Raw genomic sequence first — 15,848 nt, 5'->3', positions numbered from 1 at the left:
AGGTATTCCCCTTTTGGAAAGTGAATTAATACACTCAAGCTGTGGAGTACAATTCACGTAATTCCACTGTCAGTGCACCAAATAATTCCCTTATGGCCTGAAAGTGTTAAAGCCACTTTCAAATTTATCTCATGTTCAACCAGGAAAGGAGCTGGACAAGTCATCTAGTCCATTCCTCTGCCATCAGAAAGAATCAAACAATAGCATTTATTGAGCACGCAGTGTGTGTAGGGCAATATAGTAAGCACTTGGGAGAGTACAAAAGATTTAAAAGACAATCCCTGTCCTCAATGTTCTGATGGTCTACGGTGACAAAATGGCTACAATACATATGGGAGAGAAGGTGTTTTGGTTTTTTTTATCTTCAGGGATGAAAATTATTCATCCGGATCACCAAATCACTGTGGCTTCGCTATCAGAAATGTACTTGGCAGTGAAACAGAGTTATTGTTAAGTAATAATGATGGTGTTTATCAAGGGCTTATTATGTGTTAAGCCACTATCCTTGGTTCTAGGAGAGATATATGACAGTGTAATGGACAGTGATGTATTAAATCATAATTGCTCAGCCTTTTCATGAAAAGTTCAGTTTACCAAATATTTAAATGGCGTTTCTCTTCCTCCTATAGGTCCGAAAGCAATAGAAGCCTATAGCAAAAAGTTTGAGGTGAAGACTGTCTCTGGAAAATTGCTGTTTTCTGCCGATGATAACGAAGTCGTGGTAGGAGCCGAGAGATTGAGAGTTTTAGGTAAATAGTCCTTGACAAATTTTAAATGATGTGGTTTTGCTTTACATTTTATACAGGAAAGAAAAAATATTCTTAGAAGACTTGTTTTGGGGTAGGAAACTGGAGCCCTAAATAAAGAGGATAACCCACAATAAGGAGGAAGAGGAGGAGGAGGGAGAATAAAAATAATAATTATGTTATTTGTTACACAGTTACTCTGGGCTAAGCACAGAGGTAGGTACAATACAGTGAGAGAAGAGCCCTCAGCTAGCCAGGTTGTGAGACAACGGCCTCTTTTTTGGATTCATATCTGTGGCCACTATCACGTCATGGACTCTTTCTCCCAATCCCCTCATTGAACTGATAGGGTCTCAAACAAGAGTTATTCTTGGGTCATATGGGAAGGTGGACTTGTCTGGCCAGAGGGGAATAGAAACTGAAAAATCCTAATATGCAGTTTGTTAATCTGGTGAATGGGCTGACATCTGAGTCCCCACAGCATGCAGGACTGGCACTGTAGGGAACAATCTCAGCTAAGCCCAGCTCTGCCACCTGTCTGTGTGACCTTAGGTAAGTCACTTTACTTCCCTATGCCTGTTTTTTCGTCTGTTAAATGGGGAAAAGGTACCTGTTCTTCCTCTCTCCTAGACTGTGAGTCTCATGTGGGACAGAGACTGTGTCTGATCTGGTTATATTGCAACCACTCCAGCTTTTATAACAGTGCTCTTCCCTCCTTCCTCGAAACCTGTGCTCACTCTTTGCCACCTACCTGGAACTCCATCTCCCTTCAAATCTGCCAAGCCACAGTTCTCCACATCTTTGAAGCCATTCTGATATCCCACATCCTCTCATCTCACAAGCCCATAACCTTGGCATTATCCTCGCCTGAGCCCACTGTTGGGTAGGGACTGTCTCTATATGTTGCCAACTGGTACTTCCCAAGCGCTTAGTACAGTGCTCTGCACACAGTAAGCGCTCAATAAATACGATTGATTGATTGCTCTCTCTCATTCAATCCACATATTCAGTCTGCCACCAAATCCTGTCTGTTTTCATTCATTGTCGTATTTGAGTGCTTACTGTGTGCGGAGCACTGTACTAAGCGTTTTACCTTCACAACATTATTAAAATCCACTCTTTCCCCTCCATCCAAATTGCTACCATGTTAATTTACCTATTATCTTTCCCTGCCTTGACCACTGCCTCCTTGCTGACCTCCCTGCCTCCTGTCTGTTCCCACTCTACTCCATGCTTCACTCTGCTGCCCAGATCATTTTTCTAAAAGAAAGTTCAGTCCATCTCTCCCCACTCCTAATTATAATAATTCTGGTATTTCTTAAGAGCTTACTATGTGCCAGGCACTGTATTAAGCACTGAGGAGGATACAAGCAAATCAGGTTGGACACAGTCCCTATCCCATGTGGGGCTCACTGTCTCCAACCCCATTTTACTGATGAGGTAATTGAGGCACAGAGAAGTGAAGTGAGTTGCCCCAAGTCGCAAAGCAGGCAAGTGGCAGAGCTGGGACTAACCCATTACCTTTTGAATCCAAGGCCCTTGCTCTATTCACTATGCCATACTGCTTCACTCCTCAAGAACTTCCACTGGTTGCCCATCCCTGACTGAGCCCTCTATTCCCCAGGTCCCTTCCCCTTCTGCATGGTTTATGCACTTGGATCTGTGACCTTTGTACATTTGATATTTGCCCCACCTTTAACCCCACGGCACTTGTGTACATATCTGTAAATTATATAGTTTAAATTTTAAATTTATATTAATATCTGTCTCTCTCTCTAGACTATTAGTTTGTTGTGGGCAGGGAATGGTAGACACATTCTACCAACTCTGTTGTAGTGTGCGCTTAGTACACTACAACAGAGAAGCAGCATGGTTCAGTGGAAAGGGCACGGGCTTTGGAGTCAGAGGTCATGGGTTCAAACCCCAGCTCTGCCAATTTTCAGCTGTGTGAATTTGGGCAAGCCACTTAACTTCTCTGTGCTTCAGTTACCTCATCTGTAAAATGGGGATGACCACTGTGAGCCCCCCGTGGGACAACCTGATCACCTTGTAACCTCCCCAGCGCTTAGAACAGTGCTTTGCACATAGTAAGCGCTTAATAAATGCCATCATTTCTTTCTTTTAGTACAGTACGCTGCACATAGCAACAACTCAGTAAATACCGCTGATGGTGATGATGATGAAACCTGCCCTGATTAATGTTTCTTCTCCCTAGACACGTCCTCTCAACTATCACCACAGCGCTTTTAATAATAATGATAATGATGGTATTTGTTAAGCGCTTACTATGCGCCAAGCACTGTTCTAATCACTGGGGGAGATACAAGGTAATCAGGTTGTCCCACGTGGGGCTCACAGTCTTAATCCCCATTTTACAGATGGGGTAATTGAGGCACAGAGAAGTTAAGTGACTTGCCCAAAGTCACATAGCAGACAAGTGGCGGAGCCGGGTTTAGAACCCACGACCTCTGGCTCCCTAGCCCATGCTCTTTCCACTGAGCCACGCTGCTTTTATGCAACCTCTGCTGTTAAGCACTTAGTACAGTGCTCTGCACACAGTAAGAGCTCAATAAATATGAGCCACTATTAAACACATACTATTTACTTATTTATGCTGCTATTTAAGAACATACTTATCCACATATCCCTCTTTCCATCTTCTTCTTCCCCCTATCTATAATATATTTTGTGTTAGTCTCTCCTGCTAGATTGTGAGCTTATTATTGAGCATGAAGATTGTGTCTTCTAGGTGTTCAGTACTTTGCTCTGCATATAGTAAGTGCTCATTAAATACCATTGATTTTGTTTGCAGGTGATGAGGTTTGAAAACAACAACTTCTTGCTACTTTAGAGCAATTCTAGGTAATAATAATAATATAATAATTTTGGTACTTCTTAAGTGCTTACTATGTTCCAGGCACTTTACTAAGCACTGGTGTGGATACAAGCAAATCTGGTTGGGCACAGTCTTTGTTCCACATGGGGCTCACAGTCTTAACTGAGGCACAGAGATGGGAAGTGACTTGGCCAAGGTCACACCGTAGACAAGTTGTGGAGCCAGGAGGAGCCGCAGGTCCTTCTGATTCCCGGGCCCATGCTGTATCCACTAGCCCATACTGTTGCTCTCTAGGACATGCTTCTTCTCATGATGACTAACTCTAACTCTAGATGATTAACAATGAGCTTAGGTACAATTATGAAGTTTAGACTGCTTTTTAAAATTTCTGGCAATAGCCTTTGGAAAAGAAATAGTGAGAGTGATAGAGTGTACTGTGCTTATACTTCCAGCTGAATTCATCTCAAATTCAAAATTTATCACATTTAAACTGGGGTAAAATTTGAAGCTTTGTTGCAGCCAACTCAATGTGGTACTTGTTTCTGGAAAGTTTGGCATATTAGTAGTATCTTTAGATAAGAAGGATTGCTATAGAGAGGGAATGTGTCCTTCAACTTTACAGTATTGTATTTTCCCAGCATTTAATACAGTTCTGTGCACATGGTTAGTGCTCAATACCATTGATACTGAAAATGGTTGTTTACTTTGTGAGAGAGGGAATCCCAAACATCTACAGGTTAATTGTGAAACCGCATATAAAAAGCCCCAGACAAGTTCCATCATATGGAACTGTCATGGTTGCAACTTCACATTACTAACTCATTGAAATCTGTAATGTAAGATTGGAAGACATCTTGATGGCTTTGTCCCCCAGACAGAATAAGGCATTCTGTGGGGGAATGTTCAAATGCCCTATACATTATGAAATCTGTATGCCACTATATGTTATCATTTAGTATTTAGGAAAACAGGATTCAAAAAATTGCCTGGCACATAGTAAGTGCTTTACAAATACCATAAGTATTATTATAATACATCTCAAATCCTGACATTCTGCTTATTATCCTGAAAGCATTCTTTATCATGAATTAACCCAACAAGAAAAGATGTATTGATACTAGGGAATATATGGAAAAATATGAGAGAGTCTTGAAGCCAATGGACAAGAGTTTTCACTTCATATGGTGGGAAATGGGTGGGTCTTGGTGGGTTTTGAGCATTTTTCTCATGAGTTGCACAAAGTTACCGTTTTGACCACATTGGGTTTGTACTACATCTATAGGGGATACCTGTGAAAATGTATCTGTGGAGGGGAAAAAGGTAGTGGGTAAGCAATTCAAGAGCAAATAAGTGCAAATATAATTTGGAGTTGTAATCTCCCTTTGTGTTTCCTGTAAAAAAGCAAATATAGAGAAAACCTGAAAATCAACTTAAGTACTGTAAGAAAAATAACAGGGAACCATAATATTGATCCCTTTTAATTAGTAATTTTGTTAGAGAATTATAATATTTCTGATGGAAAGAAATATGAAGCATGTTTCTATTAATTTAATAGTATTAAATTAATAGCATTAATTAACCCTATTCTGAAAATTCATTTTAAATAAAGCCTTAAATGCCACTTAATTCTAATTACAAAATTATTTAACATAAGTTTTTCAAGAACTATATCCTGTTTTTAACCAAGGACTCTGATGGATGATGCAGCAGCTTTCCAAAAAATAACTACTATCTCTTCATAAATTACATTTAAATCAATCAGTTAATCAAGCAATAGTATTCATTGAGTGCCCTCAATTTGGGAGAGTCAAATAGAGTAGCAGTGGAATTAGTAGACATGATCTCTGCTCTTAAGGATTTTACAATCTAGCCATCAAAGTTAGGTTATGGTGAAACTCCTCACCACCATACATTGATGAATATTTACAATAAAAAGTGAGTAGTTTTGTTTTTTCTTTAGGGAGAAAAGTCTTAGTCTTAACCTCTGGCCTCAAATTCCAGTTTTATTTTACAATTCAATAGAAGGGAGATAGGAAACTGCATTAAACTGTGTTGTGTTCTTCCGTTTGTCCTGCAGCTACTTGAAGCAGGAATGAGAAATCTAAAAAGTCCCCTTTGTAAATGAAAGGCTACGGTTGCAGTAAATCAAATTAGGAACTTCATTACCTTCTGAATCTTGAATATCAGAATTGAACCGGCCCTTTTTTTCTTTGCTAAAGTTGTTCTTTCAGTTGGTCTTTAATGGGTCTAGTCTGAAGAGGCCTCAGATGCTTGAAAATAATTGCAGGATGTTGTTTTTCCTCTATGGTACTTCATTCCTAAGGCAAGCATCAGCTTTATTATTTACAAGAATAACTGATTACAACCTTAAAGACAAGTTGCCTACAAATAATGCAGAAAGATGATAAACTTAAAAACATACCCAAGGCACAGGCTGCCCATTAGCAAAATTAGCCTTATGTGCTTAAGGCAAAGAACACTACAAAATTGTGCTCTAGTGATTTTTTTTTCCTTTTTTAGAAGAGAAGCATCATTAACTCTCCTTTTTCCCAAAAGGGAATGCAGATTTGTGTGGGAATTTGCCCTCTCCTACTTCTCCACCCTGATTTAAACTCAGTTTTAACAATGCCAGCATTGTAGACTCCGCTTTGTTCCCCTTCCCTACATGCCTTCACACTGCACTGCTTCGAGGCAGTGGGAGAAAAGACATTTTCTGTGCTTTTCCATTTGGGCAGACAATAGGAAGATAACATTTAATATGAGGGGAATGAATAAATGCCTTTATGTAAACTCCCCCAGCTGTCTCAATAGCTTTGTCTTTGCAACTGTTTTCAGCAAGTCCAGGGAGACACGTGGCAGGACTGTGATAGGTCTTCAGTTAAGTCTAAAACCTTCCACTACTTGGTATATTGGACCTGGTTTACCAAGAGCCATATGAATGGACTCAACTTTCATTTTATAGACCATTTCACTGCAACATACAGTATATTTGCACCCATTTGGGGGAGTCATTTAAAGTGTTTATTTTCAAAACATTCTCCTTGTCGCATATAAAGAAATGGACATTTCCAACCAGGGCAATTTTAGGACTCACATTCCTTCAGGCTTCCGTCAGTAGACACTAGTAGACGCCAAGGAAAATGTCACTCTGTGTCCCAGGGACAGTCTGTACTGACACAGGGAGTTTAATGAGATGGTTATGATGAAGAAAATTGGCCAAGCCCATAATAAGTTGCTTCCACACTACCCTAGTTTAATGAGGTTAAATTTCCTTTGACACTAGGCATACCAACCGAATCTTAAAAGTCAGATAAAGGACATTGTGTAAACTCCTTGAGATCGGGGATCATGTCTACCCATTCTACTGTTTTATCCTCTCCCAAGTGTTTAGTTCAGTGCTCTGCACACCATTAGTGCTTCAGTGCATACCATTGATTGATATATGCATCTCCACCTAGGAGGAAGGTGTAAATCAGAATAGTGGAGTTCAGACTTTAGGTATGGCAGCAAGAAAGATAAGTCTAGAATGCAATTGCTTTGTTTTTCTAAGTTACTCAATAAGAGGCTTGTCAGAGGTCGAAGCACTTCTGTAAGTACTTTGTATCATGATGTGGTAAAGATCACAGTCAACAAAACAAAAGAAGACAATGTGAAATCAATATGCATTGTGCCTATAAACCATGGAGAAAGGTAATCTGTTTTCCTTGTTTGGCTGTAAAAAACATTTCAGCTTCCAGAGAAAATGATTTTTCCTCTAAACTTCATATTTATTTAGTAGATTGGTTATTGGTGACTGTTCCAAGTTTCGAGCATTGGTCATGCAATTAATAAGAGCATTTTACAGGCAGAATTGAAGGAAAAGTTTCTTTTTCCTAAGGTTTCCATTCATGTCTCTAAGGCCAGGTCTCCCACAGTTCAGGGAAGTAATATCCAAGGCACTTTATTCCCTCTCTACCTTCCGCTGCCTGGTGTTAAAAATGAGTATCTTTCCACTATTAATGAATAACTCACTTTATCTATGTAGACAACCAGTCCAAGCAGCCGACTTTAGGGATTCAAAAGTGAGTTATTAGGTGGAAATTGACTGAAGTTCAAAGGCAATTATTTCTCTTTAACGCAGCCCTTAAATATCTCCTTCTCAGAATGATCACATTTGGCAGGGTATTAAGATTCGGGTGAAGATTTTAGCTTCAAAAGGCAAATATTCTGGCTCTGAAGTGATAAGGGAAGAGAAAAGGAAGACATGAGAAGTGGAGTTGTGGAGGTCAGAACAGCACTACTGAAAATAAGCATTTGTTTGGAACTTGGGGTGGGCAAAATTCTATAAAATACTTTACTATCACTGTCTGCTAAATAGTCAACTAGAGCATGCATACACTGTTAGTCTACCTTGTCTCCCATTAAGATAGCGAACTCCTTGAGGGCAGTGTCAGGATATCTTTTGTCCTTGTTACTGTAGTCTGAAGTACACAGTAGATGATCAGAAAATGTAATTTGGTAATGATGGCAATGTGGCCTTGTCCTGGAAGTATGGAGAGATGCAGCATGTTCTAGAGGTCAGTTCTACCTGAGAAACATTCCTCAGAACTGGCAGAGCTGATGTTTTGAATCTGGGTTGAACATATTTTCTCAAATTGCTCTGTTGTTTCTGCCAGGGGAATTACAGCAACACTTCACTAGATAGACATCTTCCTAGTCGAAGGATTGGAATTTTTCTCAGTGCAACATGGACCAGAAAATATTAAAGTGGCCAGTACAGAGAGAGTAAGAGACAGATTTGGTTTCCAGTGCATTTCCTTTCACCATTGCCATCTAGGCAAGAGAGCAGTTGGGGCACTGGGAAAAAACGCCTAAAACAGAAGAGGGAAGGCAGAGGTGAGGTTGGGTGGGGGAAAGGTAGGGCACGTTCCAGCAGTTTACAAAGGAGCTGTGCTGTGTTCTCCTCTACTGAAGTAACACAGCAAAAACCTGGTAGCACGAAGGCAGGCCTCCATGCTTGCCCTCTGTCCTGGTTTTGCCAAAAAGATTGCTGGTCAGCCAACAGTCTGGAAGAAGGAAGAAAGGTGGGAGGAGGGGATAGAGGAGTGGGAGCAAGTGGAGGTGACCAAGAGGCAAAGTCCTGGAAATGGATAACAAGCTGGTGGAAGGCAGCTCAATGAGACCCCATGTGACCACCAGCGTCGGGAAGAATGGGAGCCATCAGCTGCCAAGGACTGGTTACGGACAAGGGTTCTAATCTCGGCTCCGCCACTTGTCTGCTGTGTGATCCTGGGCAAGTCACTTAACTTCTCTGTGCCTCATCTGTAAATTGGGGATTAAAACTGAGCCCCATGTGGGACAACCTGTTTACTTTGTATCTACCCCAGCGCTTAGAACAGTGCTTGGCACATAGCAAGCGCTTAGCAAATACCATCATTATTATTTGTATTTGTCCTAAAAAAATTCAGAAAACCTTACCTGAAGCAGAACTGTGAAATGTCCTCAAAATAAGTGGAATATTTGCTGGAGTCTAGAAACATTTAGAGCATAAAATGCATGCAAGTTCAGGAACTTAACGTTCAGGCAGCTTACCTCTCAAAATCTCAGTTGCTTTTTTGTCATGTCATATCATACCCTTGAGATTCATTCACTAGAACAGCTATTCCTTGAGGATCAGATCAGTGTGCAAAGCATGGTTGCTGTCTATTGTTTTGTCCTTGTCAAATATAAAGTTATGGGAACAAAGAAAAGGAATGTTTCTGGGCAGGTCAGAGCAGGACCAAAATCAACACTTTCTTCCGAAAATAAAAATCCCAAACTCACTTATTTATTAATGATACAACTCCACATGGATCCTTTTTCACTCAGACGAAAGGAGAATTGGTAAATAGCATGCCTAATACTTTGCAACCAGGCTCACAATCTCTTCTAGTGTATTCATGAATTTTAGGCCCTGAGAACACACGTCTGTGTGTTCTCCGTGATTGGTTCAGAAACTGGGCAGATTGGCAACTGATGCCCGGAACTCATGACTCTGCTGCCAGCCTACCTGTCCTCTTGGAGCCTGTTTTGATATTTCCTTGAATTTACATAGAACCTTGTTTTCATAATAATCCAGGCATGTGCTACTGTCCGGGTATCTAGAGCTGGCTATATTAGTTGCTCCCTATCATCATCAATCATATTTATTGAGCGCTTACTGTGTGCAGAGCACTGTACTAAGCACTTGGGAAGTACAAATTGGCAACATATAGAGACAGTCCCTACCCAACAGTGCAAATTAGATAACAAAAACTATTTTCCACTCGCTATTTTCCTTTCACAAAACACATCTTACCCCATGCAGACTGTGCTTTATTGGGATTTGGCTTATCTTATGCCATTGAGTAGTTTCCAACCCATAGCAACACCATGGACACTCCTCTTCCAGAATGCCCCGCTCTCCATCTGCAGTCATTCTAGTAGTATATCCATGGAGTTTTCTTGGTAAAAAAATATGGAAATGTTTTACCATTGCCTCCTTCTGAGCAGTAAACTGAGTCTCTGCCTTCAACTCTCCTATGCCGCTGCTGCCCATGAGTTTTGACTTGTAGCAGATTGCCTTTCACTCGCTAGCCACTGGCAAAGAGGAATGGAATGGGTAGGCCTCTGCTTTTATGAGGATTTACCAAATATTAAATAATGTTACTATCACTAGTGCTTGAGAAATATTCCCTCAGATGAATAGGGAACTCAAGCATTTTACTTGGTTTTATCTTCTGGAGGAATTCTTGTTATTCTAAACTGAAACTCATCAGTACTTTTCCCAGTAAGATGGGTATCTCCCACAGGAATACATGTCTAGGTCAGGGTCCTAAATGCTTTCAAAAAGAGGGCTTCACTGAGAAACACAGAGCTGCTACATGAATTTGTGCTGTGCTCCCAGTAACCACAGGATGGGTTTGTTGTCCAGTCCTCTGGGTTGTATGCCAACACATAAAGTGAATGAACTTCAGCAAAAATTCAATTCCAGGTGTTGAGTTTTGTAAATGTTCAATTGAATAACATTTTCTTCTTATTCTGGCTCACCCACCTTGAAGCATCCTGGACATCTAGTTATCTCCCTGAACTATTTTTGTTCCTTTAAATTTTAGGACATTTTGCATGAACTTAGGCCAGAGATAAATAATGAGTTTTTTTTTTTTTATTTGTGAGTGTCCCAAAGGCCTAGATCATGGAATTTTTTAAACACTGAAGGAAAAAAAAAGGTTGAAAAGGGTGATTCTGCAATCCAAAAGAAATCACATATAACTTACCCCTCTGAAGTTTGTGACTTTGTTCATAACCAGGATGAGTCAAAAGTGATTTTGGTGTGCAGAATCTCTTGAAAGAGATCCTTTGAAATAACCCTCTGATAATCAAGGGAATCTGACCATAGCAGTTCTTGTTTAAGTGCAGGGGAAAGCTAAGGAAGGGATCAAATCCAGGGTTTTGAGGCCATTCAAAGAGCTGTCTTCATTGAATCACCCTGAGGGCTGAAAGTTGGATGTTGATTTATAAAGACGAGGGAGAGTTCTGTTGAACTCTCTAAATCCTACTTTCCTGCTTTTTTCTCTTTCCATCCAGCTCAGTACCATTCAAGCCCAGAAGCTTAGGTAGCTATTTTGAATAAATTCCTTTCTTCTAAAGTTTTCTGTGGGATGGCATGACTCTGCCGCGAGATGCTTCACATTCATGTAGTGCAATTATTTCATGAATCCAAAATGGATCATTCCCTTGTGACTTTTTGCTTTCCTCAACATAAGTGAGCCCTGTGTGGACAAATACAAGAAGAAGAGACAAGAAGTATCAAGTCACTTAACTTCTCTGTGCCTCAGTTTCCTCAACTGTAAAATGGGGGTTCAGTACCTGTTCTCCCTCCTCCTTAGACTGTGAGCCCCATGTGGACAGGGACTGTGTCCACTCTGATAAACTTCTATGTACCCCAGTGCTTAGAACAGTGCTCGACACTTAATAAGTATCATTATTATTATCATCATTATTATGTATTCTGTCTCTATTTTGTTCTCTCCCGGGTTGTATACACAGTGCTCAGTAAACTATTGATTGTTTGATCAAATATTTATTGAGTGCCTACTGTGAACAGAGATGTAGTCCTCTGACATAATTGTATTTCGAGCAGATAAATGGTTTTAGTATAATGCGTAATAATGTTAAACTGAGAAAAGAGACTATTTGATTTTTTAATGTTTTGATACCGGCAATAGAATGAAATGCAAACATAATCCTTACTACATGCCATAGCCACTATGAATACTAGACAAAAGATCAAAATACAAATTTAATAAACCTCAAATAGGTTTGCAGTCAAACTTTCACTCACTGTTTCAATGTAATTTTCTAACATTACCCAAAGTGGACCAAGTGAACTGGTCTTGCTTGTGTTGTACTCTCCCAAGTTAGATGTGATTGAGATACAGTGAGCAGGTAGGTGGTAGAGGAGTGAAATATGAGAGCTGGGTTGTATTGGGAAATCAGTGAAGTTAAACAAGGATGAGATGACCTGATTGAGTACTTAAAAGCCAAAGGTGAGGAGTTTCTGTTTGATGTGGATGTGGATGGGCAACCACTGGAGTTTCTTGAGCAGGGAGATGTGGACTGAATATTTTTATAAGAAAAATGATCCGTGCCAGTGTGAAGTAGACTGGACTGGGGAGGGATAGGAGGCTGAGAGGGGAGGGAAGAAGTTGATAAAAGTCATGGATGGGGGTATGATAAATGCTCAGATCAGCATAATTGCAGTTTGGTTGGAGTGGGAAGGGCAGATTCTAGTAATGATGAAGGTTGAACTGACAGGATTTGATGACAGATTGAATATGTAGATTGAATTAGAGAGATGATTAGAAGATAATGCCAAGATTATTGACTTGTAAAACAAGGAGGGTAATGGCCGGGATGGCAAAGAAGCAGCATAGCCTAGTGGATAGAGCACAGGTCTCAAAGTCAGACGGACCTGGTTCTAATCCCAGCTCGGCCACTTGTCTGCTGTGTGACCTAGGGCAAATCGCTTCACTTCTCTGTGCCTTAGTTACCACAGCTGTAAAATGGGGATTAAGGCCATTAGCCCCATGCAGAATAGGAACTGCGTCCAATCTGATTAGTTTGTATCTACCGTAGTACTTAGTATACCATCTGGCACATAGTAAACACTTAACAAATGCCATTTTAAAAAAAGACACGGGGAGGAGAGGGTTTGGTTATGAAGGTGAGTTCTTTTTTGGACATGTTAAGTTTGAGGCATCTTCCGTTTTTTTTAGAAAAACGTTCTAGCAGCAATAAAACTTTTTTAAATTTATGAAATGAAGAGAAAGTAAGCTACCATGGCTAAAGAAATGTATATAAAATTAAGCACAGCAAGGAAAACCACGATATGTTTTTTCTGTCCTCTGGTGAAATAATGGAGTAGAAGTTTCAAGACTAAGTCCTCGTGGGATTCATGGATTTCAGCAAGGAATTAGGGATTAAGCAAACCAATAAATAACAAAACATTATGATCACTACAGTGGGAAAATGAAAGTAGTCCTATTTTGGAAGGATGCCCTGATGTGAGGATTAATGCCAGCCCTGTTGATTATCCACCCTTCTGTACACTGGAACAGAATGAAACTCCGGGTCAGAAATTCAGCAGATTTTGTGTAGCAGTAGTTCTTCTTTCTTTCAACAATACCACCAGACGTTCCAAAGTAGGTTGGCTCACTTTGTTAAACAGCCTAGTATTATCATCCTTTGGCATATTGGTAAAGTGGAGGAGCTGACGCAATGCAGTGATACAACTTTGCTAAAACTAAAGGTTTCCCACCCACACTGTTTTGGAAGCCTGATATTGAAGAGAAGGAAATATAGTGAATACCCCACCCTGTGTACCTTGTTGCCCCTTAAACCCAAGGCTGGGAAGAAAAAGGCCGTGCTAAAGATGTCTGTCACCCTCTCTAGACTGTAAAATTAATTTTGAGTAGGGTTTGTGTCTGTTTATTGTTGTATTGTACTTTCCCAAGCATTTAGTACAGTGCTCTGCACAGTTAGTGCTCAAGAAATACAACTGAATGAGTGAATGAGTGAATGAAAGAAAGGTGTGGAATCCTCAAGTGAGTCGGAGATTCCAGTTGATTTCAGGATCTCCCAGAGTCACCAAGGAGCCCATTGAAGAGTAGACTCATGCTCCTGGTTCATCCCTAAAACCAGGGAAGCAGCATGGCCTAGTGGCAAGAGCACAGCCTTGGGAGTCAGAGGATGTGGGTTCTAATCCTGAGTCTCCCACTTGTCCGTTCTGTGACCTTGGGCACTTCATTTCTCTGTGCCTCAGTTACCTCATCTGCAAAATGGGGATTAAAATTGTGAGCCCCATCTGGGACAGGGACTGTGTCCAACCTGATTATCTTGTATCTGCTCCAGTGCTTAGAACAGTGCTTGGCACATAATAAGTATTTAACAAATACTACTATCATTATTATTATTAAAACTGTTCCATTTCTCCGGGATTTTCCAGATTAAGCTTGACCTAGGGATAAAATAAACTTTGCTCTATAACATCTGAATTTTCCTCTTGAGAGAATTTAGAACATTCATTCAATTGTATTTATTGAGCATTTACTGTGTGCTGAGCACTGTATTAAGCGCTTGTAAAGTACAATTCGGCAATAGAGACAATCCCTACCCAACAAAGGGCTCTCAGTCTAGAAGGGGGGAGACAGCCAACAAAAGAAGTAGACAGTCATCAATAGCATCAAAGTAAATCAATAAAATTATAGATATATACATGTCATTAATAAAATAAATAGAATAATAAATATGTGCACATATTCATTCAGTCGTATCTATTGAGCGCTTACTGTGTGCAGAGCACTGTATTAAGCGCTTGGAAAGTACAATTCGGCAACAAATATACACAAGTGCTGTGGAGCAGCTGTGGATCAGGTTGTCCCACGGGGGGCTCACGGGCTTAGTCCCCATTTTCCAGATGAGGTACTAAGGCACAGAGAAGGGAAGTGACTTGCCCAAAGTCACACAGCTGACAATTGGCAGAGCCGGGGTTTGAACCCATGACCTCTGACTCCAAAGCCCGGGCTCTTTCCACTGAGCCACGCTGCTTCCCTATGATATATGAGGATAATAATAATGGTATTTGTTAAGCGCTTACTTCTCTAAGCATCACCCTCCATTCCTTGCTGTCTTCAAATAACAATAGTAATAATAACTGTGGTATATGTCAAGCACTTACTATGTGCCAGGCACTGTGCTAAGCACTCCTCCCCCTCCCCATCCCCCCAGCCCTACCTCCTTCCCCTCCCCACAGCACCTGTATATATATTTGTACATATTTATTACTCTATTTTCCTTGTACATATTTACTATTCTATTTATTTTAGTCTGTTAATGTGTTTTGTTTTGTTGCCTGTCTCCCCCTTCTAGACTGTGAGCCCGCTGTTGGGTAGGGACCATCTCTAGATGTTGCCGACTTGTACTTCCCAAGCGCTTAGTACAGTGCTCTGCACACAGTAAGTGCTCAATAAATATGATTGATTGAATGAATGAATGAATGAATGAAGCGGGGAGGGGGGGTAGAGCAGAGGGAGGGCATCCCCTGGGCCTGGAATGCCCTCCCTCTGCCCATCCGCCAAGCTAGCTCTCTTCCTCCCTTCAGGGCCCTACTGAGAGCTCACCTCCTCCAGGAGGCCTTCCCAGACTGAGCCCCTTCCTTCCTCCCCCCCTCGTCCCCCTCTCCATCCCCCCATCTTACCTCCTTCCTTTCCCCACAGCACCTGTATATATGTATATATGTTTGTACATATTTATTACTCTATTTATTTATTTTACTTGTACATAGCTATTCTATTTATTTTATTTTGTTAGTATGTTTGGTTTTGTCTCCCCCTTTTAGACTGTGAGCCCACTGTTGGGTAGGGACTGTCTCTATATGTTGCCAATTTGTACTTCCCAAGCGCTTAGTACAATGCTCTGCACACAGTAAGCGCTCAATAAATACGATTGATTGATTGAGGGGAGGAGGAACCGAGGAAAAGGAGGGCTCAGTCTGGGAATGCCTCCTGGAGGAGGTGAGCTTTCAGTAGGGCCTTCTACCTCAGACCCTTCAGTTGGGGGAGCAGGCAGCCCCTTCCACCTCAGGTGGCTCCCCGCCCATCGGGACTTTCCACCCTGGCACCACCTGCCCTGGCACGTGCTGGGCACTCACCAGACATATGACCAAGTATAAAATAATGAAGTACATGAACTTAATCATTGCTATATTT

The 15,848-nt window shown here is 40.9% G+C and overlaps 1 protein-coding gene across 5 annotated transcripts in view; it reads left to right on the top strand.

Moving 5' to 3' along the window:
• The window catches only part of SGCD (sarcoglycan delta), a 601,642-nt gene that overhangs the window by 503,132 nt on the left and 82,662 nt on the right, over window positions 1–15,848 (top strand). For all 5 annotated transcript variants that reach the window (XM_038739913.1, XM_038739909.1, XM_038739912.1 and 2 more), the window contains exon 5: window positions 630–749. In XM_038739913.1, the coding sequence (XP_038595841.1) occupies window positions 630–749 (120 nt within the window). The remainder of the gene's footprint in view (window positions 1–629; window positions 750–15,848) is intronic.

The sequence above is a fragment of the Tachyglossus aculeatus genome, chromosome X1, assembly GCF_015852505.1.
Source record: "Tachyglossus aculeatus isolate mTacAcu1 chromosome X1, mTacAcu1.pri, whole genome shotgun sequence".
Taxonomy (NCBI): domain Eukaryota; kingdom Metazoa; phylum Chordata; class Mammalia; order Monotremata; family Tachyglossidae; genus Tachyglossus; species Tachyglossus aculeatus.
The sequence above is the reverse complement of the archived record's forward strand: the minus strand, read 5'-3'. Positions and strand labels throughout refer to the sequence as shown.